This window comes from Neolamprologus brichardi, chromosome 23 (assembly GCF_056152115.1).
Source record: "Neolamprologus brichardi isolate AB-2024 chromosome 23, ASM5615211v1, whole genome shotgun sequence".
Lineage (NCBI taxonomy): Eukaryota > Metazoa > Chordata > Actinopteri > Cichliformes > Cichlidae > Neolamprologus > Neolamprologus brichardi.
Genome location: NC_142125.1, coordinates 20601180 through 20625558, shown reverse-complemented (window position 1 = coordinate 20625558; position 24379 = coordinate 20601180). Strand labels below are relative to the sequence as shown.

Here is a 24379-nt window from a genome sequence, read left to right as displayed (position 1 = left end):
AATTGCTTCCTCCCATGGTACCGTCAGCTCAATGACTTACGCAAGTCTTTGGGAGTTAGACCAAAGGACAAGGTCTGGCCGCAGAGTAGTTGTTGCGATCTCTGTGGGAAAAATTAGCCTCTGTTCCAAGTCCACTTGCATCTGCCAATCCCTGGCGACCTTCAGCGGGCCCAGGTCCGGGGTTGAAGGGCTTGTCCTCAGCCTGTCTCCCTCCCGGACAAATGCTGATGAAAACTGACACTCCTCTTGGTTGGTGAAAGGTTGAGCATTGATGGATTCTCTTTTGTGGTCAACTTTCTCAGCTAGACACCTGAGGAAGAGGTTGTGTCTCCATGTGTATCTGCCCTGAGTAAGGCTAGTCATACAACCAACTAAGATGTGCTTGAGTGTGGCTGGGACTGTACACAGGGGGCAGGCTGGGTCTTTTCCGAACCTCTAGCATGTCTGGCTGTTTCCTCCTGTCTTCGCACCTTTTCCACTACCATTTTTTGAAGTTCAGTTACAGATGCCTGTTGCCACAGAGGTGTTACTGCTCCAAGACCAAATCCTCCTGTGCTCTGTTGGATGTGACCAACCACGTCACAATGCCAAAGTGCAGATTTGGCCTGTAGCTTAGATGTGGCCGGGGTCCACTTCCTCCCTTGTTAGGGTGGGAGCAGTGCCTCTCAAGCCTCGCTTTTGCACATTTAAACCCCTCTACCTGGCAATGCCAGCATCCCGTCGCTATAGAGTGCAACGCTGCTGAGGCATTTGGGAAGTCCGAGCCACTTCTTAACGTAGGAGCTCACTAGCCTCTTTAGTCGATTGCATGATTGAGTGAGACCTCGTACATTGTCTAAGGCCACAGTAGTCTGGGTAATAACCTAAACTGAAAGCACCAGAGCTTCAGTTTCCCTGGGAGTGCAGTGTTGTTAATCCGCTGGAGATCATTAGCCAAGTTCTGCCTTAATTGTTCTAGTTGCCAAGTATCATTGAGGTCTGCATTATACCACCATCCCAGGCTCTTTATGGTCTTCTGTAATACTGTTGGAATTTGTTCTCCACTGATATAGAATTGATTGGCTGTCAGTTTTCCTTTTATGATGGAGATGCTGTGAGATTTACTTGGCTTAAACTCCATTCTTGCCCATTCGATGTTTTCCTGGAGCTTCTGTAGCAATCGCCTAGTACATGGTTTTGTTGTTGTAATGATGGTCATGTCATCCATGTAGGCTCTAATGGGAGGAAGACGAAGGCCACTCTAAGCTGAGCGCGTGAGCAGTTGCGCACTGCTCACATGGTCTCCCCACACAGAAAATCTGCGCTGCGCACAAAAAAAAATCCAGTCTGAATTGGAATTAAAGTAAATACATGTATTTATTTTATTTTGCTGATTTTCTGTGCGCGGAGACTGTGTTAGCAGTGCGCGATTGCTCACGTGCTCAGCTTAGAGGGAACAGTGCTCTTGAGTCTCTCACCTCCCACTACCCACCGACATGCCCGCATGACCAACTCCATTGCCATTATAAATGCCAGAGGGGAAATCGTGCAGCCTGCCATTAACTCCAATTCCCAGGTGCTGCCAAGCTGGTCACCAGGACATAAACACTCCACAGCTGAAGATTTATTTAAAGCACATAAAATGCATTTTATTAAAGAAAAGAAACAATGCGTGGGGTTGGAGAGTCCAGTCTTTAAATCATATGGACTGTCTCTTTAGGTTGGAAGAGAATCTGTGTTTCCTGAACTGTAGGACAGCATTATATAACTTCTTGTATGTGTCGAACAGCATGCCAGACACTGCAGTGCACAGTAATGTCAACTAAAGTATAAAACTTGTAATTCAGCATTAATGTTTTCATATTAGTTGTCACACTGGCATTCCAATCCAAGAGTTAATGTCACTCCTCGCACTATGTTTCAAACATTTTTTATTAGACAGAAGAACAAATTAGATGCACTTATGCCTCATTTTTTTTGTTTTTCAGTACCTCCATAATAATAACAATAATAGTAAGTGTGCCTTGCATAGGGAACTTAATGATAGAGATGGTACTACTAATAATAGTTGAAATAGTAACAATTATAATAATAGGGGTGGCCATGTGGTTAGTACTATTGTCTCACAGCAAGAAAGTCTTGAGTTGAATTCCACCATCGGGGTCTTTAGTCCAAAGACATGCAGCTAGTGAGGATATTATTATTAACCTATCAACCATTATTAACCTATCATTAATAACCTATCCTCACTAGCTGAGTGAGCTATCACTCATGCCATGTTGTGACGTCAGCCAGTGATGTATGAAATATAAACATGAGCTAGATACATGAACATGCCCGGAACAGAATCAGGAAATACAACATAGTTAATTTATTCTTTCATAGAAACAAATAAGTCCAAAACCATACTCAACAACCTGTGCCAGCGGTGCATGGACCATGACAACGAACCATTGAGTTACCTTTTCTTCTAAACATCTTACACTTAAATGATGCCCTTTTCAGTGCAATCTGGAAATACAGAAGAACTGATGAAGCCCATGGTCAATGACAACAAGCACAACAACCAAATTTTTAAAATTTGCTTAAGGAAAAGCACGAGGGCTGATTAGGTTCACAGGACACAAACAAATTATATTTTTGGTTGACAGGACAAAGTTGTTTTCATGTTACATCATCATACTTGGAGAACAAATGAAGATGACAAGAGAACAAATTTAAGTTTCATCCAGTCAAAATGTTTATCATGCACTGACTGAACTAGTCTCTGGGCATCCCACAAATAAGTTTAATAAGTCCAAGAAGCAAATATGAAAATAATAATAACAGAAAAAAAAGTTTTTTTTCTCAAAGCATTGTTAGTTTTTTGATTAACGTCATCTGAAGAAAACAAATACCATTATTATTTTTGCAGGGTTACAATTAATCCAACATACTCTTTAGTAGTAGAGCTCTTTAGCCTCGAGCCTCTAGGGGTTAGCCCAACCACACAAGGATGCTCCTTTCTGCCTCCCCTATTTGCATTCTTAATCTTTTAGTCACCACCCACTCTTTTTGTTAGCCCGGCAACTTGTGCAAGGATAGGCTTCAGCCTCCCTAAACCAGAATTTAATAAATAAAAGAAAATGGATGGGCAAGTCAAAGCAGAAATAGAAAAACAAAAAATGACATCATTGGAAACAAACTCATCGACAAACTCACAGAGCACAAATAAAAACCACCCTTAAAAACATACATGATAAAATGTTATTAATAGCTAAAACCCCCCAGGAATAAACAAACCCAATGCTAAAACTAGTAAAAATACAATCTTCTACGTTCACTAAATTCCCCCTAATGTTAGTATGCCACATGTTCATTATGGGTCCACCAGCAGTCCAGGAATTCCTTCTTTAGAGCGGAGTCCACGCCAGCCTTGTCTTCGGCAGATGAGGAGGAGCCTCCTATCCTCTTGTCTTTCCACTGGGCCCATCACATCCCTTCCCAGCTTGCATTCTGCACCCGAGTCCATCCTGCGATGCCACCACAGCTCCCCTTGCGTCGGCACCCTGTAAAATAACAAATAGAAGCCAGAACAATGGTCCCAGGAGGGCCCTGGCTTATAGCCATGGCGACCCTCTCCCAACCCGGCTGCACCCAGTAAACGACAGTGGAGACCCTACTCACAAATGCTGCCACTCACACGGGTTGTCTCCTACTGTCTTTGTAAGTGAATTGAGGGTCATACACAGTTAGTTACAGCTAAATTACAATAATTTAAAATTCTTTATTGCCAGTTTTGTGGAACCTAAAGAAAGGTCCTGTTGTAACTTAAAAATCAACTTTTTGTCCTTTTTTAAAAAAATATATTTCTTTAATACAGTGGAACCCCGACTTACGAATACCCCATTTAACAAAAAATTAAAGTTACAAAGGGACTTAACGCCAGTTATTTCTGCCTGTGTTACTGCAAAATGCCCGCGTAACGAAATCCGCTGGCTCTGATTGGCTGAGCCTAGAATGCCCACAATTCCTTCCGAATCATGTGACAACCCCCTTGGCTTTCGTACTTGCACTTCGCTGTTCCACTTGAACGATATATTGTTGTTGCAATTAACAATTAGCCTATGGCCTATCGTTCACTCGGGAACGAATTCATTTCACAAGTTGGGGTTCCACTGTATGTGAAAACCAGACATTCGTATTAAAGGAGAAAATTTAAACTGTAGAAATCTCAATAATAATAAAACAACAAGTTTTAAATATTTTAATAACAATGAATGAAAGAAGTAATAATGTTGTGTGGGGAAAATGAGGCACAGAGCTGGGTCGCCACGTCACGTCGGCCGATCTGTCTCCAGGTTTGGTGTCACACCCCCACAATTAGGCAGCGGGTCCCTCTTTTCACGTGGCCTCCACACATTCCCCCTCATATCTGGTGCCTCTCTCATCCCAGTGCTCAGCTAGCCTGCTTTTGAAAGGTCTTTGCACAGCTGATAGGCCACCTCTGGACACACCCATGCCTCAGCAGGTGATCCCTATTAGCTAAATTGTCCCATGTGCAGCCAGTCCACAGTGGATAAAACCATGCAATATAAATATCAACATACAAACACGCAATAGAAACAATAAAATCATGCAAATAAAAAATGCACTCATAAATAGACACTAAAAATTAGAATAAAACCAATGTACAAGATAAATACAGATTTCCACTGTGTGACACCTGCCTCCTGGCAAAACTTTGCTAGACCCGCCCCTGCACAGTTACCAGCTGTCAGCTACTTAGAAAAGGATCCTGGTGTTATTTTTCTCTCAGAAACAGTTCATAACTTCCCTTCAACTCATTCATGTCACCTAAAAGGTAAACCTGTTTCTCCATCACCTGTTCAGCGCTGATGATTCAGTAAGGACATCTCCTGGTTTCATCTTCGTGTTTCCCTCTCACCACATATCCAAACCGACATCATGACCAGCAGCTTTTACAGCTGTGGCTCCAGCAAACCTCAGCTGATACTAGAAATTAATATTAAATCAATTTTAACAAAAGCTGATCAAACGTGCTGCTGTTGTTTAGCGCGACATCCGCTGGTTTCCTCTTTCTGGAGCAAAGTGGGTGATAAACAAACAAGAGAGAAAAGCCGATCAGCTGATCATTGATCAGTTTCATGATTGAAGTAGCAACAGGAGAGGGAGGGGGAGAATGAGAGAAGAGGCAGCTGCAGCGTAATGACACAGAATAACTCCAGCTTTGTGTCTTTTTCATTGTAACTGAAGTCCGGGACAAACTTTTCAGCTCAATACAAAACGCGTAATATTTTCTCCGAATACGGGACAATTCCGTATTTTACAGAACGGTTGGCAACTCTACCAACTAACCTTATGAATAAAATAAAGTTCACTATCAGTAACATCATAGCACCCACCCAGCTGTACAGAAACTCCGTCATACTAGCTAGTACGCAGTACGAGTTATTGTAACTGACTGTAAAAAGTCAGCACAACGATAAACGATAAACTACACCTAAACTTGGTTTATATCTGACCCAGACAGACTGCAGGTCATAATTTCTTACCTGAAGTTCCAGCGTCCATCAGCCCATAAAAACGAAAAATCACCAGGCCAGTCCAGCTATGCTCGTGCCATCGGTTAACCCTTTGTGTGCCACCTCCTGTGGTGCTGAACTGAATAAGTGGAAGAAAAATGCATAGATGCGTCTTATTTGGTTTTTCAGCATTTTTTGTGGAGCACTTTGTGATATTTATCTTGAAAAAAACTAGATAAATAAAATCATGTAAGAACAAAAAACTCACAAAACACGTGATTTGTGGTTATTTATTTATTTATTTATTTATTTAGATAGTTAGGTGGTTACATATCCATAGGTTACATCCAGAAAGTGACTTCTTATATTGACAGCTTTGTAGTGAAAATCTTGCTTGAACAGATTTTCACTGTGGTAAAGCTTACATTACAACAAACTGATATCTTCTAATTTCTTCCAATTATTTTTCCCAAAAAGTAGTTATATTTGACCCTATGTATTCTATTGTCATTACCAAAATTAGCAACAGTCATTTCTTAATAATTGGTAAAGACATGATTGTCCACATTAGTCCACTAGCTGCACGTTCTTTGAGGTGCATTTATATTGCATGTTACACAAACAGTGGTCTTGTAAAATCGACCAGCCTGTGTATACACAGTTTTTTGGACCATCTTCACTGCTTTTGTTTGTAAATTTCATTTTCATTTTTATGGTTTATCTTTATGCAAAATTAAAGTAAATAAAATATACTGATCCATTCCTCAGTAAGTTGAAACAGATCAACGGCACACAGTTGCACACAAAGGTAGTTATATAAAGTGTCCAGCAGGTGTCAGACTCAGACCCAGACACAGCCAGCGTCCAACAAGGTAGAGCGTCAAATCTTGCTGGACCTTTTGTAGCCCATATATTGTACCATTATATCTTTAGCTTTTATCTATCCATTGCTAACTATTGACATCAAAACTGACATATCAAAAAAGCATTTTTAATGAAATAGGGAAGATCTCAAAACTCTGAGCAAACTGCGGTCTCTTGTAAAAATCCAGTGGCTTTTGTGCAGAGATAAGCAGCTTTTGTACACATAGGTATTTGGACTCTCTGCACCACTGTTGCTTTTTGTTGCTTTTTAAAAGTCTAGCATAATTAAACGCTGTCACCAGAGACGACGTGTGTTGCTTTGCAAACTTCACAGAGATTCTGTGATTGAAGAGGGCGGCCACTGCAAGTAACGCATTCCACTGTTGGCCAACTTCAAAATGTGTCCAGTGTCAAACATACGAGCTTGTGTGACCTGTCACTGCTAAATCATTTTTAATGCAGTTTAGCAGTAAATTAACAACCTGTTTGCTCAATGGTGTGTGTTCTGTGCTACATTAAAAATGCTGCTTGAATGTACACCAGTTTCATGTACAGTTTGATGTATAGTTTGAACTATAATTGTACTAATAATAGTACTAAACTTAATTCCTCCCTCTTCAGCCTGACTTTTTATTAATTTTGAAATATAGACATTACTCTAATCTCGTTTGTATTTACTTATAACATTTTATTTACCAAAGTTTGCTTTCTGTGTTTATTGTTTTGATGTTTTCAAATCTATTCAGCACTCTTTAATTTGATCAAGTGCCCCTTTACCATAGAAAGAAAGAAAAGAATCAAACACACCACAAGGAGCAAAACAGAAATTACATCCAAAGTATAGCAACCACAATTATTAAAGGGTAATTCAAATTAATTTTGCAAACTTGCTCAATAGCAAATAAAATTAAGTTTTTCCTCACAGTTATGAGCCCCCCAGACACCTCCTCCATTATATATAGTTGCAGCAAGAGTTGCATTATCTCTCCACACAGTATTTGCTAAAAAATTATAAACACTTCCAATGACAGACGTGCCAGAAGAAGCCGAGGTTGTGTCACTGGCCGACCATTTCATTGCCTGTAAGGCTGCACACTCTGCACTCTGGACTTCTGGACATGTTGGTTTTACCCCTTGACCCCAAGATGCGTAGCGCAGCTCCTGGCCGTCCACCCACAGCCAGTCTTTAAAGAAGAAATGCAATCCAATCCAGAAGGGACCTTTGGTGTTTTGCTTTTTCAGTTCTCTCTGTATCAGCAACATCTCGGTCACTGATGCCACACTGGCGAGGTCACTGTAGGTGTTTCTGCAGTACTCCAGAGCTTCCTCCCAAGTCTTTTTCTCATTCACCACTTTTGGACTGTAGCAGAAGAAGGGTCTACTATCACCTTTTTTTCCATCATTCAGTCCATTGCCATCGATATAGCCATTGGTATCTGAATTGCCATTGTCGGGTTGCTTATCTGCCCAAGCAACCTCCATTGGTCCACCTCCTGACCAGGTCCAATTATTTGTGCCTGAAATTCTTTGCAGTCCTACCCAGACAAGGCCTGAGGGCTTCATCTTCTGAAGTTTGTTCAAGTCCTGTTCATTACTAACAGGGGCCAGGTCTGTGTAACTTTCCCGGCAGTAATTCTGAGCCTCATTCCAAGTCTTCTCATCTTTGATGAAAATGTACTTACTCTTACTAAAAGTCCCAGACAAACTCAACAGGAACAGGATGTAAGTGAAGAGTCTGTCCATTGTTTTCGTTGATTTAAAAAGATTTGTTAAATCTGTTCTGGAGCTGTCACCTTTTATGCTTGTCCTTCATACATGCATTTGCATATAGGTCGGCCCTTTCATTCTCTTAACCACACAATAATCATAAGCTGAGTGAGCTTAAAGCATTTTAAGTAAATTCAGAGAAATTATTTTTAACCACACAAATATTTCCTGACATGTTGGTAGTTGGTGTTGTTATAGGGGTTCCAGAGTAAGGAAATAATATTACTACTACTAATAATAATAGCCTTTTGAAACATACACAGACAGACATAAATCTAAAGGTTATTGGAAGAGGACGCCCTAAACAAATTTAAGAATTTGCTTAAGGCAAAGCACAAGGGATGGGTGGCAAACAAACAAACCATATTATTCTGCAGTGAGAGCAAGTCGTTTTTTATATTGTCATAGCATTTCACTGGAAAATAAATAAAGAGATAAAGAGAAATTATTGAAGGAGAAATTGAAGCCATATCACTTCAGTTCAAGTTAACTTTACAGATATATATATATGTGAAGTACATACTGGACAGGTCACCACCAGTCTGTTGCAGGGCTAAGACAGACAGACAGAACACCATTGTGACAAAACAACTACACCTGTGGCCAATTTAGATCCACAAATATGTGTTTTTATTTTATTTTGATAATATATTAATTTCAGATCAATTTGATTTCATTTATATTGATTCAAGATTCAAAGTGTTCATTGTCATGTGTACAAAGAAAAGCATTTCTCTGTACAATGAAATTCTTTCTCTGCTGTCCACACACAGATGCCTGTTAATATGTACAGATAGATCTAGAACAGATAAATACAAATAGTATGAACAAATAAATTGAGACAAAAAAAATAAATACATTTGTGTGCAAAAGAGCTCTGAGCTTAATATGCTGGTTCGATATGTAAGGTGACCTGATGTACAAAAATTATTATTACTGTTAAAACAGGTCAGCTGTTCAAGAGTCTGATAGCAAGCAAATCAACAGTTGCCTAAAGGTGCAGAAATATAGAAATATAACAATACAGAAAATTCCCAGATTACAGACAGGATGATGGTGAAACAGCACAGATAAGACTCAGCGACTTAGCCTCCCTTTTTTTTTATCTGTTAACATATCAGCACTAATGCTGAGGTATATTTCCTAAAGTTGTTAGGACAAGAAAAATAAACAAATTTAGAATTTTCTTAGGGTAAAGCATAAGTGCTGCCTTACTTCACAGTAGATATGCAAAACGCATGACATGTGATGTCAGCCCTTTTTAGCCATAGCCAGTGACTGGTCCTCTCAGTAGTGTTAGCCAGTTCTCTTACAGCCTGCCGTTGTGCCTGTCCTCTGATCCCAATCTCTCTCAGCAGTTTTGCTGTTGTACTGGCAACAAAGCCCCTGCACCCCACTTCCACTGGGCGCACCTTGATCTTCCAGTGTCTGTCTTCTGCCTCAGCTGCCAAGTTGGTATACCGCAGCTTCTTACGCTCAAATACTTCCTCAATTGCTTCCTCCCATGGTACCGTCAGCTCAATGACTTACGCAAGTCTTTGGGAGTTAGACCAAAGGACAAGGTCTGGCCGCAGAGTAGTTGTTGCGATCTCTGTGGGAAAAATTAGCCTCTGTTCCAAGTCCACTTGCATCTGCCAATCCCTGGCGACCTTCAGCGGGCCCAGGTCCGGGGTTGAAGGGCTTGTCCTCGGCCTGTCTCCCTCCCGGACAAATGCTGATGAAAACTGACACTCCTCTTGGTTGGTGAAAGGTTGAGCATTGATGGATTCTCTTTTGTGGTCAACTTTCTCAGCTAGACACCTGAGGAAGAGGTTGTGTCTCCATGTGTATCTGCCCTGAGTAAGGCTAGTCATACAACCAACTAAGATGTGCTTGAGTGTGGCTGGGACTGTACACAGGGGGCAGGCTGGGTCTTTTCCGAACCTCTAGCATGTCTGGCTGTTTCCTCCTGTCTTCGCACCTTTTCCACTACCATTTTTTGAAGTTCAGTTACAGATGCCTGTTGCCACAGAGGTGTTACTGCTCCAAGACCAAATCCTCCTGTGCTCTGTTGGATGTGACCAACCACGTCACAATGCCAAAGTGCAGATTTGGCCTGTAGCTTAGATGTGGCCGGGGTCCACTTCCTCCCTTGTTAGGGTGGGAGCAGTGCCTCTCAAGCCTCGCTTTTGCACATTTAAACCCCTCTACCTGGCAATGCCAGCATCCCGTCGCTATAGAGTGCAACGCTGCTGAGGCATTTGGGAAGTCCGAGCCACTTCTTAACGTAGGAGCTCACTAGCCTCTTTAGTCGATTGCATGATTGAGTGAGACCTCGTACATTGTCTAAGGCCACAGTAGTCTGGGTAATAACCTAAACTGAAAGCACCAGAGCTTCAGTTTCCCTGGGAGTGCAGTGTTGTTAATCCGCTGGAGATCATTAGCCAAGTTCTGCCTTAATTGTTCTAGTTGCCAAGTATCATTGAGGTCTGCATTATACCACCATCCCAGGCTCTTTATGGTCTTCTGTAATACTGTTGGAATTTGTTCTCCACTGATATAGAATTGATTGGCTGTCAGTTTTCCTTTTATGATGGAGATGCTGTGAGATTTACTTGGCTTAAACTCCATTCTTGCCCATTCGATGTTTTCCTGGAGCTTCTGTAGCAATCGCCTAGTACATGGTTTTGTTGTTGTAATGATGGTCATGTCATCCATGTAGGCTCTAATGGGAGGAAGACGAAGGCCACTCTAAGCTGAGCGCGTGAGCAGTTGCGCACTGCTCACATGGTCTCCCCACACAGAAAATCTGCGCTGCGCACAAAAAAAAATCCAGTCTGAATTGGAATTAAAGTAAATACATGTATTTATTTTATTTTGCTGATTTTCTGTGCGCGGAGACTGTGTTAGCAGTGCGCGATTGCTCACGTGCTCAGCTTAGAGGGAACAGTGCTCTTGAGTCTCTCACCTCCCACTACCCACCGACATGCCCGCATGACCAACTCCATTGCCATTATAAATGCCAGAGGGGAAATCGTGCAGCCTGCCATTAACTCCAATTCCCAGGTGCTGCCAAGCTGGTCACCAGGACATAAACACTCCACAGCTGAAGATTTATTTAAAGCACATAAAATGCATTTTATTAAAGAAAAGAAACAATGCGTGGGGTTGGAGAGTCCAGTCTTTAAATCATATGGACTGTCTCTTTAGGTTGGAAGAGAATCTGTGTTTCCTGAACTGTAGGACAGCATTATATAACTTCTTGTATGTGTCGAACAGCATGCCAGACACTGCAGTGCACAGTAATGTCAACTAAAGTATAAAACTTGTAATTCAGCATTAATGTTTTCATATTAGTTGTCACACTGGCATTCCAATCCAAGAGTTAATGTCACTCCTCGCACTATGTTTCAAACATTTTTTATTAGACAGAAGAACAAATTAGATGCACTTATGCCTCATTTTTTTTGTTTTTCAGTACCTCCATAATAATAACAATAATAGTAAGTGTGCCTTGCATAGGGAACTTAATGATAGAGATGGTACTACTAATAATAGTTGAAATAGTAACAATTATAATAATAGGGGTGGCCATGTGGTTAGTACTATTGTCTCACAGCAAGAAAGTCTTGAGTTGAATTCCACCATCGGGGTCTTTAGTCCAAAGACATGCAGCTAGTGAGGATATTATTATTAACCTATCAACCATTATTAACCTATCATTAATAACCTATCCTCACTAGCTGAGTGAGCTATCACTCATGCCATGTTGTGACGTCAGCCAGTGATGTATGAAATATAAACATGAGCTAGATACATGAACATGCCCGGAACAGAATCAGGAAATACAACATAGTTAATTTATTCTTTCATAGAAACAAATAAGTCCAAAACCATACTCAACAACCTGTGCCAGCGGTGCATGGACCATGACAACGAACCATTGAGTTACCTTTTCTTCTAAACATCTTACACTTAAATGATGCCCTTTTCAGTGCAATCTGGAAATACAGAAGAACTGATGAAGCCCATGGTCAATGACAACAAGCACAACAACCAAATTTTTAAAATTTGCTTAAGGAAAAGCACGAGGGCTGATTAGGTTCACAGGACACAAACAAATTATATTTTTGGTTGACAGGACAAAGTTGTTTTCATGTTACATCATCATACTTGGAGAACAAATGAAGATGACAAGAGAACAAATTTAAGTTTCATCCAGTCAAAATGTTTATCATGCACTGACTGAACTAGTCTCTGGGCATCCCACAAATAAGTTTAATAAGTCCAAGAAGCAAATATGAAAATAATAATAACAGAAAAAAAAGTTTTTTTTCTCAAAGCATTGTTAGTTTTTTGATTAACGTCATCTGAAGAAAACAAATACCATTATTATTTTTGCAGGGTTACAATTAATCCAACATACTCTTTAGTAGTAGAGCTCTTTAGCCTCGAGCCTCTAGGGGTTAGCCCAACCACACAAGGATGCTCCTTTCTGCCTCCCCTATTTGCATTCTTAATCTTTTAGTCACCACCCACTCTTTTTGTTAGCCCGGCAACTTGTGCAAGGATAGGCTTCAGCCTCCCTAAACCAGAATTTAATAAATAAAAGAAAATGGATGGGCAAGTCAAAGCAGAAATAGAAAAACAAAAAATGACATCATTGGAAACAAACTCATCGACAAACTCACAGAGCACAAATAAAAACCACCCTTAAAAACATACATGATAAAATGTTATTAATAGCTAAAACCCCCCAGGAATAAACAAACCCAATGCTAAAACTAGTAAAAATACAATCTTCTACGTTCACTAAATTCCCCCTAATGTTAGTATGCCACATGTTCATTATGGGTCCACCAGCAGTCCAGGAATTCCTTCTTTAGAGCGGAGTCCACGCCAGCCTTGTCTTCGGCAGATGAGGAGGAGCCTCCTATCCTCTTGTCTTTCCACTGGGCCCATCACATCCCTTCCCAGCTTGCATTCTGCACCCGAGTCCATCCTGCGATGCCACCACAGCTCCCCTTGCGTCGGCACCCTGTAAAATAACAAATAGAAGCCAGAACAATGGTCCCAGGAGGGCCCTGGCTTATAGCCATGGCGACCCTCTCCCAACCCGGCTGCACCCAGTAAACGACAGTGGAGACCCTACTCACAAATGCTGCCACTCACACGGGTTGTCTCCTACTGTCTTTGTAAGTGAATTGAGGGTCATACACAGTTAGTTACAGCTAAATTACAATACTTTAAAATTCTTTATTGCCAGTTTTGTGGAACCTAAAGAAAGGTCCTGTTGTAACTTAAAAATCAACTTTTTGTCCTTTTTAAAAAATATATATTTCTTTAATACAGTGGAACCCCGACTTACGAATACCCCATTTAACAAAAAATTAAAGTTACAAAGGGACTTAACGCCAGTTATTTCTGCCTGTGTTACTGCAAAATGCCCGCGTAACGAAATCCGCTGGCTCTGATTGGCTGAGCCTAGAATGCCCACAATTCCTTCCGAATCATGTGACAACCCCCTTGGCTTTCGTACTTGCACTTCGCTGTTCCACTTGAACGATATATTGTTGTTGCAATTAACAATTAGCCTATGGCCTATCGTTCACTCGGGAACGAATTCATTTCACAAGTTGGGGTTCCACTGTATGTGAAAACCAGACATTCGTATTAAAGGAGAAAATTTAAACTGTAGAAATCTCAATAATAATAAAACAACAAGTTTTAAATATTTTAATAACAATGAATGAAAGAAGTAATAATGTTGTGTGGGGAAAATGAGGCACAGAGCTGGGTCGCCACGTCACGTCGGCCGATCTGTCTCCAGGTTTGGTGTCACACCCCCACAATTAGGCAGCGGGTCCCTCTTTTCACGTGGCCTCCACACATTCCCCCTCATATCTGGTGCCTCTCTCATCCCAGTGCTCAGCTAGCCTGCTTTTGAAAGGTCTTTGCACAGCTGATAGGCCACCTCTGGACACACCCATGCCTCAGCAGGTGATCCCTATCAGCTAATTTGTCCCATGTGCAGCCAGTCCACAGTGGATAAAACCATGCAATATAAATATCAACATACAAACACGCAATAGAAACAATAAAATCATGCAAATAAAAAATGCACTCATAAATAGACACTAAAAATTAGAATAAAACCAATGTACAAGATAAATACAGATTTCCACTGTGTGACACCTGCCTCCTGGCAAAACTTTGCTAGACCCGCCCCTGCACAGTTACCAGCTGTCAGCTACTTAGAAAAGGATCCTGGTGTTATTTTTCTCTCAGAAACAGTTCATAACTTCCCTTCAACTCATTCATGTCACCTAAAAGGTAAACCTGTTTCTCCATCACCTGTTCAGCGCTGATGATTCAGTAAGGACATCTCCTGGTTTCATCTTCGTGTTTCCCTCTCACCACATATCCAAACCGACATCATGACCAGCAGCTTTTACAGCTGTGGCTCCAGCAAACCTCAGCTGATACTAGAAATTAATATTAAATCAATTTTAACAAAAGCTGATCAAACGTGCTGCTGTTGTTTAGCGCGACATCCGCTGGTTTCCTCTTTCTGGAGCAAAGTGGGTGATAAACAAACAAGAGAGAAAAGCCGATCAGCTGATTATTGATCAATTTCATGATTGAAGTAGCAACAGGAGAGGGAGGGGGAGAATGAGAGAAGAGGCAGCTGCAGCGTAATGACACAGAATAACTCCAGCTTTGTGTCTTTTTCATTGTAACTGAAGTCCGGGACAAACTTTTCAGCTCAATACAAAACGCGTAATATTTTCTCCGAATACGGGACAATTCCGTATTTTACAGAACGGTTGGCAACTCTACCAACTAACCTTATGAATAAAATAAAGTTCACTATCAGTAACATCATAGCACCCACCCAGCTGTACAGAAACTCCGTCATACTAGCTAGTACGCAGTACGAGTTATTGTAACTGACTGTAAAAAGTCAGCACAACGATAAACGATAAACTACACCTAAACTTGGTTTATATCTGACCCAGACAGACTGCAGGTCATAATTTCTTACCTGAAGTTCCAGCGTCCATCAGCCCATAAAAACGAAAAATCACCAGGCCAGTCCAGCTATGCTCGTGCCATCGGTTAACCCTTTGTGTGCCACCTCCTGTGGTGCTGAACTGAATAAGTGGAAGAAAAATGCATAGATGCGTCTTATTTGGTTTTTCAGCATTTTTTGTGGAGCACTTTGTGATATTTATCTTGAAAAAAACTAGATAAATAAAATCATGTAAGAACAAAAAACTCACAAAACACGTGATTTGTGGTTATTTATTTATTTATTTATTTATTTAGATAGTTAGGTGGTTACATATCCATAGGTTACATCCAGAAAGTGACTTCTTATATTGACAGCTTTGTAGTGAAAATCTTGCTTGAACAGATTTTCACTGTGGTAAAGCTTACATTACAACAAACTGATATCTTCTAATTTCTTCCAATTATTTTTCCCAAAAAGTAGTTATATTTGACCCTATGTATTCTATTGTCATTACCAAAATTAGCAACAGTCATTTCTTAATAATTGGTAAAGACATGATTGTCCACATTAGTCCACTAGCTGCACGTTCTTTGAGGTGCATTTATATTGCATGTTACACAAACAGTGGTCTTGTAAAATCGACCAGCCTGTGTATACACAGTTTTTTGGACCATCTTCACTGCTTTTGTTTGTAAATTTCATTTTCATTTTTATGGTTTATCTTTATGCAAAATTAAAGTAAATAAAATATACTGATCCATTCCTCAGTAAGTTGAAACAGATCAACGGCACACAGTTGCACACAAAGGTAGTTATATAAAGTGTCCAGCAGGTGTCAGACTCAGACCCAGACACAGCCAGCGTCCAACAAGGTAGAGCGTCAAATCTTGCTGGACCTTTTGTAGCCCATATATTGTACCATTATATCTTTAGCTTTTATCTATCCATTGCTAACTATTGACATCAAAACTGACATATCAAAAAAGCATTTTTAATGAAATAGGGAAGATCTCAAAACTCTGAGCAAACTGCGGTCTCTTGTAAAAATCCAGTGGCTTTTGTGCAGAGATAAGCAGCTTTTGTACACATAGGTATTTGGACTCTCTGCACCACTGTTGCTTTTTGTTGCTTTTTAAAAGTCTAGCATAATTAAACGCTGTCACCAGAGACGACGTGTGTTGCTTTGCAAACTTCACAGAGATTCTGTGATTGAAGAGGGCGGCCACTGCAAGTAACGCATTCCACTGTTGGCCAACTTCAAAATGTGTCCAGTGTCAAACATACGAGCTTGTGTGACCTGTCACTGCTAAATCATTTTTAATGCAGTTTAGCAGTAAATTAACAACCTGTTTGCTCAATGGTGTGTGTTCTGTGCTACATTAAAAATGCTGCTTGAATGTACACCAGTTTCATGTACAGTTTGATGTATAGTTTGAACTATAATCCTACAGGTATCACAGACGTAAGGAATTAATCGATACTAGCATGTGTTAGGATGGAAAATTTTAACATATCACTCAAATCTAATAAAAACAGATGTTCTTTTAGTGCATGCTACAAAAGACAAAACAGGAAACTTTGTCATGTGATCTAAACGTCAGAAAGAGAAATTGGTTTCCTGTGACCTCCCCCAACTAAGCAAGAAATTTAATGATATTTGACTTCATTTTAACTGGGTTTTTATTTTTAAATCTGCCATAATTTGTAGTGTGATTCTTTCCTTTGCCTGAGAAAATCACACACTGTGTATTTAATAGGCCTAACTGATTCACTAACCGAGCACTTACTGTAAGACACCTACTTCTTCTAGAGTTACACTGGTTTGCCTTTCAGATATTGTAGTGAGAGTAAAAGAAAAACTGAAAAAGCAGCCTACTCATCCATCTGTTTAACATGATTATTTCTATTTACAGTAAAAGAACCAAATTCTGTCACAACATAGTTCCATATCTGTTTACTCATCATGAAGCACAACAATTAAAACATTTTGGGAACTGGGTGAAATGAGAGTTTATCATTTTAAAAGATATTCTACCAAAACGAAAAGATTAGCATTATAGCAATAGAAAGAAAAAAAAAAAAAAAAAAAGCTTTAAAATAGTTTCATTTTTAGGAGTATACTTATGTTGTTATTAATTATGTTTTATTTTTCCAGTATGTATTTATGTAGGACTTATATCCTGCTGCACAACCCAGTTTTCAGTCTAAAATTGCAGGACAAAAAGCTGACCTGAGTGCAAATAATTGTACTAATAATAGTACTAAACTTAATTCCTCCCTCTTCAGCCTGACTTTTTATTAATTTTGAAATATAGACATTACTCTAATCTCGTTTGTATTTACTTATGACATTTTATTTACCAAAGTTTGCTTTCTGTGTTTATTGTTTTGATGTTTTCAAATCTATTCAGCATTCTTTAATTTGATCAAGTGCCCCTTTACCATAGAAAGAAAGAAAAGAATCAAACACACCACAAGGAGCAAAACAGAAATTACATCCAAAGTATAGCAACCACAATTATTAAAGGGTAATTCAAATTAATTTTGCAAACTTGCTCAATAGCAAATAAAATTAAGTTTTTCCTCACAGTTATGAGCCCCCCAGACACCTCCTCCATTATATATAGTTGAAGCAAGAGTTGCATTATCTCTCCACACAGTATTTGCTAAAAAATTATAAACACTTCCAATGACAGACGTGCCAGAAGAAGCCGAGGTTGTGTCACTGGCCGACCATTTCATTGCCTGTAAGGCTGCACACTCTGCACTCTGGACTTCTGGACATGTTGGTTTTACCCCTTGACCCCAAGATGCGTAGCGCAGCTCCTGGCCGTCCACCCACAGCCAGTCTTTAAAGAAGAAATGCAATCCAATCCAGAAGGGACCTGTGGTGTTTTGCTTTTTCAGTTCTCTCTGTATCAGCAACATCTCGGTCACTGATGCCACACTGGCGAGGTCACTGTAGGTGTTTCTGCAGTACTCCAGAGCTTCCTCCCAAGTCTTTTTCTCATTCACCACTTTTGGACTGTAGCAGAAGAAGGGTCTACTATCACCTTCTTTTCCATCACTCAGTCCATTGCCATCGATATAGCCATTGGTATCTGAATTGCCATTGTCGGGTTGCTTATCTGCCCAAGCAACCTCCATTGGTCCACCTCCTGACCAGGTCCAATTATTTGTGCCTGAAATTCTTTGCAGTCCTACCCAGACAAGGCCTGAGGGCTTCATCTTCTGAAGTTTGTTCAAGTCCTGTTCATTACTAACAGGGGCCAGGTCTGTGTAACTTTCCCGGCAGTAATTCTGAGCCTCATTCCAAGTCTTCTCATCTTTGATGAAAATGTACTTACTCTTACTAAAAGTCCCAGACAAACTCAACAGGAACAGGATGTAAGTGAAGAGTCTGTCCATTGTTTTCGTTGATTTAAAAAGATTTGTTAAATCTGTTCTGGAGCTGTCACTTTTTATGCTTGTCCTTCATACATGCATTTGCATATAGGTCGGCCCTTTCATTCTCTTAACCACACAATAATCACAAGTTGAGTGAGCTTAAAGCATTTTAAGTAAATTCAGAGAAATTATTTTTAACCACACAAATATTTCCTGACATGTTGGTAGTTGGTGTTGTTATAGGGGTTCCAGAGTAAGGAAATAATATTACTACTACTAATAATAATAGCCTTTTGAAACATACACAGACAGACATAAATCTAAAGGTTATTGGAAGAGGACGCCCTAAACAAATTTAAGAATTTGCTTAAGGCAAAGCACAAGGGATGGGTGGCAAACAAACAAACCATATTATTCTGCAGTGAGAGCAAGTCGTTTTTTATATTGTCATAGCATTTCACTGGAAAATAAATAAAGAGATAAAGAGAAATTATTGAAGGAGAAATTGAAGCCATATCACTTCAGTTCAAGTTAACTTTACAGATATATATATATGTGAAGTACATACTGGACAGGTCACCACCAGTCTGTTGCATGGCTAAGACAGACAGACAGAACACCATTGTGACAAAACAACTACACCTGTGGCCAATTTAGATCCACAAATATGTGTTTTTGATTTTATTTTGATAATATATTAATTTCAGATCAATTTGATTTCATTTATATTGATTCAAGATTCAAAGTGTTCATTGTCATGTGTACAAAGAAAAGCATTTCTCTGTACAATGAAATTCTTTCTCTGCTGTCCACACACAGATGCCTGTTAATATGTACAGATAGATCTAGAACAGATAAATACAAATAGTATGAACAAATAAATTGAGACAAAAAAAATAAATACATTTGTGTGCAAAAGAGCTCTGAGCTTAATATGCTGGTTCGATATGTAAGGTGACCTGATGTGCAAAAATTATTATTACTGTTAAAACAGGTCAGCTGTTCAAGAGTCTGATAGCAAGCAAATCAACAGTTGCCTAAAGGTGCAGAAATATAGAAATATAACAATACAGAAAATTCCCAGATTACAGACAAGATGATGGTGAAACAGCACAGACAAGACTCAGCGACTTAGCCTCCCTTTTTTTTTTATCTGTTAACATATCAGCACTAATGCTGAGGTATATTTCCTAAAGTTGTTAGGACAAGAACAATAAACAAATTTAGAATTTTCTTAGGGTAAAGCATAAGTGCTACCTTACTTCACAGTAGATATGCAAAACGCATGACATGTGATGTCAGCCCTTTTTAGCCATAGCCAGTGACTGGTCCTCTCAGCAGTGTTAGCCAGTTCTCTTACAGCCTGCCGTTGTGCCTGTCCTCTGATCCCAATCTCTCTCAGCAGTTTTGCTGTTGTACTGGCAACAAAGCCCCTGCACCCCACTTCCACTGGGCGCACCTTGATCTTCCAGCGTCTGTCCTCTGCCTCAGCTGCCAAGTTGGTATACCGCAGCTTCTTACGCTCAAATACTTCCTCAATTGCTTCCTCCCATGGTACCGTCAGCTCAATGACTTACGCAAGTCTTTGGGAGTTAGACCAAAGGACAAGGTCTGGCCGCAGAGTAGTTGTTGCGATCTCTGTGGGAAAAATTAGCCTCTGTTCCAAGTCCACTTGCATCTGCCAATCCCTGGCGACCTTCAGCGGGCCCAGGTCCGGGGTTGAAGGGCTTGTCCTCAGCCTGTCTCCCTCCCGGACAAATGCTGATGAAAACTGACACTCCTCTTGGTTGGTGAAAGGTTGAGTGTTGATGGATTTGATGGAACTTGTGCAAGGATAGGCTTCAGCCTCCCTAAACCAGAATTTAATAAATAAAAGAAAATGGATGGGCAAGTCAGCTGTTGACAGTGTTTGAATAAGATTCATCATTCCCGTATGTAGATTTACAGAAAAATCATAAAAAAAAATCAATCAATCAATAAATCAAAGTGAGCCACTGCAGATGATGCTCTGTGAGGCAAGCCAAAAAATAAGTGTGTCATTCAAGCAGACTGTTTATTAGGAATGTAGTGGTTTGTTAAATAAATGCACAACCAGCCAGCCCAGAGATATAATCTGTCCAGCATTCCCTGGATCTGTCCTGTGATATACTCCAGGGAGAAAACATCTCACCAAGTCCATTCAATCAAGACCAAAACCAGCTCCACAATCAGCTTGGTCATTCAAGAGGGACTCCTTGTCTGTATCACTTTCTCTCCCTGGTGGTAGAATCAAAAGTGATGCCAACACAATGTTTATGGAAACTGTCACTAATGACACGCTTTTTTTTTGTTCTTTTAGTGCTGAATTTTCTTTAGGTGACTGTATCCCATAATCTTGGTAACCTACCAACTGTCATGATATGGAGAACACAATAACAACTAAATCGAATCCTTTGCAAATCCTTTTAATGTTTTTCTTTCAATTTTATAACTGGGTTTAAAGGCTGAAATCTTTTTTGTAACATATTATGAGATTTAGCTGTTTGTTTGAGATAAGATAAAAGAAAACGTTAAATGACGAAGCCCCAAAAGTTGATTCTGTTCATCTGGACGTAGCGTTTTCAGTGAGAGAAATGTTTTGTCACTCATCCAAGTGACTTCTTCAGTCTCAGCTGACTGCAGGTTTCCCCAATCTTATAGACAGTACCTTTTCACAATGACTGAAACTAGCCGGCTGAATGAAAAATGGGCTCTGAGGTCAGTTCCTTGATCATTTATATGCAAATTGTCATGACCATTGATCAACAACCACTGATCAATGGCCATGACGGAATGGTTGCAATCACAGCATTGTAAGATGGTGAAAGTTGTACCCTTAGGCCCCCTCCTCAATTCAGAGACGGTCTTTCCCTTTTCACGTAAATGGCCTCCTTGACTCTGCGCTGAAACCAGCGTTCCTCCCTGTCCAGGATGTGCACATCCTCATCATTGAAAGAGTGTCCACTGGCCTGTAGGTGTGATTAGACTGTGAAGTCCAGGTCTGACAAGTTAGCTCTTCTGTCTTGTGCCATCCGCTTTGGTTTTCCCAATGTATAAATCATCGCAATCCTCCTGGCACTTAACAGCGTACACTATGTTACTCTGTGTTGGGGGACTCGATCCTTGGGGTGGAACAAGTTTTGGCGCAGCGTGTTTTGGGGTTTAAAAGCCACAGAGGCGCGGTGTTTAGAAAAAAATGTGTCTCAACTGCTCCTATATGCCTGACACTAGAGATGGCACAATACCACTTTTTAATGTCTGATACCGATTCCGATATCATAAATTTGGATATCTGCTGATACCGATATGAATCCAATATAGCGTATTTTGCAATCAATAAAACTGTATTTTTTTAAATAAATATCTTGCTGCATTTTGTATAAGTTCATACTCAAGTTTTAAAAAACAAGAGACTGAAGCTATTTTGTTATACTTGTATGCAAAAAATACACTCTGCCCAAAACATTTTATAGTTCAACATAAAATGTGATGTCCACATATTTGGACGCCAGGTCCTAGGAGGTTAAATACTGTTCCGTATGTGTAGGTTTATGGTACACATCAATTTTTCAATGTCCCCCATTACCGATGGAAATCTCACAGTCTTAGAAGGCTAACCTGCCACTTTCCTTATCCTCCCTGGTGGACATGATGTGTTTGTCTAACTAGTTAATGTGATCAGTGAATTGTGGTCCATCCTGAAATTTGACTTCCACCCAGGTGTCATCCACATACCTGAACCAATGACTTGGTGATCTAAGGAGCTTGGAAAGAAAAGTGTCTGCACTTCTTTAAGTCGCTTGAAGACGTTTCACTTCTCATCCAAGAAGCTTCTTCAGTTCTCGGTCACCTTCACCCGTCTTCACACCTTGGCTCGTGTGAATAGGTAGAGGATCATTTGCGGGTCCATTGTTCCTCTTGAGGTTACACATCCACAGGGCTTAAATCTGGGACTCTCCACCATTTGACTCTTGAACTGAAGAAACAATGCCCTGGATGACTGAGAAGCTTCACAGACAATGACTTGGTGGTGTTACAGGGTAGAAAAACAAAGCCCTCTTTCTTAACAACTCAAAATCAAAACTCCCATGTGCCTACTTTGTGTAAATGTTGAAACATGATAGGCTTGTGTGACCTTAGATTCACCAGCTGTCCCCACCTTTCTTGCTCCAGTGTTATTTGAATGTCAAATTGTTTCATGGCTTTGTTTACTCTGTAATCCTTTGGTGGCAAAAAAGATCATTTATCTACCTCAATTCCTTTTAAGTATTTGCATTTAAACAGACATGTCTTAATGTGCCTTGACAACACTCCACTACTGTCTTTCTGTGACTCATAATAAAGCAACTGAACAAAGAAAGTAAGAAAGGTGGGACCCACATGAACAAACATGATAAACGAATCAAAATTACTTTGTGTGCATGCTTCATTCTACTCCAATGTAGTGTACAATGATTTTATTTCATAGGGGGGGCCATATGGGGGGTTACTAAAACATTGGGGTGGCACACAGAAAACATAATTTCCAGTTTTATTATGCTGTTGTAAAATATAGGTTACTTATAATATATGGCAAAAACGAAAGAAAGAAAAGAATTATATCCCTAATTAATGTTTTGCTGTTAAAGCTGATATCACTGAAAATGGGTACATATGAAAACCGAATAAGAAATCCATAATAATCTTTTTGAAATAAGAAGTTAATGTTTTCAATTCATAGTAGGGTGACTTCCTCTCTCTTGTGCTCACATTTATTAAAATTATTTTGCCGGGAGGTGGGGCACTGAGGGAACCAGCAAATCCTGGGGGTGCCCCTGGGCTGAAAACGCTGGAGACTATAATCATAACTATAATATTAATAACTATGCCAATAATAATGAGACAAAAGTTCAGATTAGCTTTCACTGGCAGAGACAGCTCTTAAAGTAAATTAATAAAAGATGCTCAAATTGCAGACTCTTATAGATTGGAAAAGTCAAATTATTATTGTATACATTGTGTGCTAATGGTCTGAATTTAATCATTAAATTATTGCTATCAGATCCCTAAGATGCTGACTACATGGCATAAATGAAATAAGTGCTTTTGTATAGGTAGCTGCTGTTCACATCTGTGCAAACACAGGTGCTTGGTTCAATAAATTCCTGCACCTACTTCCCATTTCCTAAAATACAATGTCAAATATAAAGAAATGTGAGGTGGCTCAAAACATTTAAAAAACACTGTATCTGTAAATTTTAACCAGACAGAAAAACGTTTAAACACTTTAAAAATACAAGAAAAAAAATGGCTACTAAAATCATCCGCCTGTTTATTTCTTTAAATTTCCTGATGTTTCCTTCTTCCAGGGTCCCATACAAAGGTAACAAAAAATATTTTTTCTCGAGCAAAAGAATAATTATTTTTATTTTTAACAAGCTTAAGATTGTTAAACTTGATAAGACAGAAATAGGAAAAAATACACCAGAGATTAAAATATGATAAATATCCAAGCTAACATGGTCCCAGTACTTGGGTCTAACTATATTTTCAACAGTTATACTGCACAATTAACATTTAAACAGACACATTTTTACAACTGAGTATGAATGAACTTTGATATTGCAGCAGGAGAAATAACATTTTAATTTTTCTTTTTGTTTTGCTTGTTTTTAATTTAATCAACATAGACATTTTTTTATTTACACATCAAAACAAAAAGTTGAAATAGAATTCTTTCAAAAAAAATCTAGCTTACATAATTATTTGACAGGATAGAAATGAAACAGGTGATATAAATAACCAAACTGTACTAACTACAATAAACAAAAATGTTATTAAAATTAATTTTGCAAAGTAAACAACT

The 24379-nt window shown here is 39.5% G+C and overlaps 2 protein-coding genes across 4 annotated transcripts; both read right to left on the bottom strand.

Annotated features, from left to right (window-relative positions):
• Positions 1 to 7259: 7259 nt before the first annotated feature.
• LOC148096101 (putative C-type lectin domain family 20 member A) lies at positions 7260 to 8111 on the bottom strand. 2 transcript variants are annotated; one of them, XM_087836311.1, is made up of 2 exons: positions 7430 to 8111; positions 7260 to 7315 (listed from the first exon to the last, which is right to left on the bottom strand). In XM_087836311.1, the coding sequence occupies exons 1-2, from the start codon at positions 8109 to 8111 to the stop codon at positions 7260 to 7262; spliced, it is 738 nt and encodes a 245-aa protein (XP_087692437.1). The 2 variants fall into 2 exon arrangements, with proteins under 2 accessions (XP_087692437.1, XP_087692438.1); XM_087836312.1 differs by having other exon boundaries at positions 7260 to 7312.
• Positions 8112 to 17685: 9574 nt separating this feature from the next.
• LOC148096100 (putative C-type lectin domain family 20 member A) lies at positions 17686 to 18537 on the bottom strand. Of its 2 annotated transcripts, none has more exons than XM_087836317.1 (2): positions 17856 to 18537; positions 17686 to 17741 (listed from the first exon to the last, which is right to left on the bottom strand). In XM_087836317.1, exons 1-2 carry the CDS (start codon positions 18535 to 18537, stop codon positions 17686 to 17688), a joined length of 738 nt encoding a protein of 245 aa, XP_087692443.1. The 2 variants fall into 2 exon arrangements, with proteins under 2 accessions (XP_087692443.1, XP_087692444.1); XM_087836318.1 differs by having other exon boundaries at positions 17686 to 17738.
• Positions 18538 to 24379: the final 5842 nt, after the last annotated feature.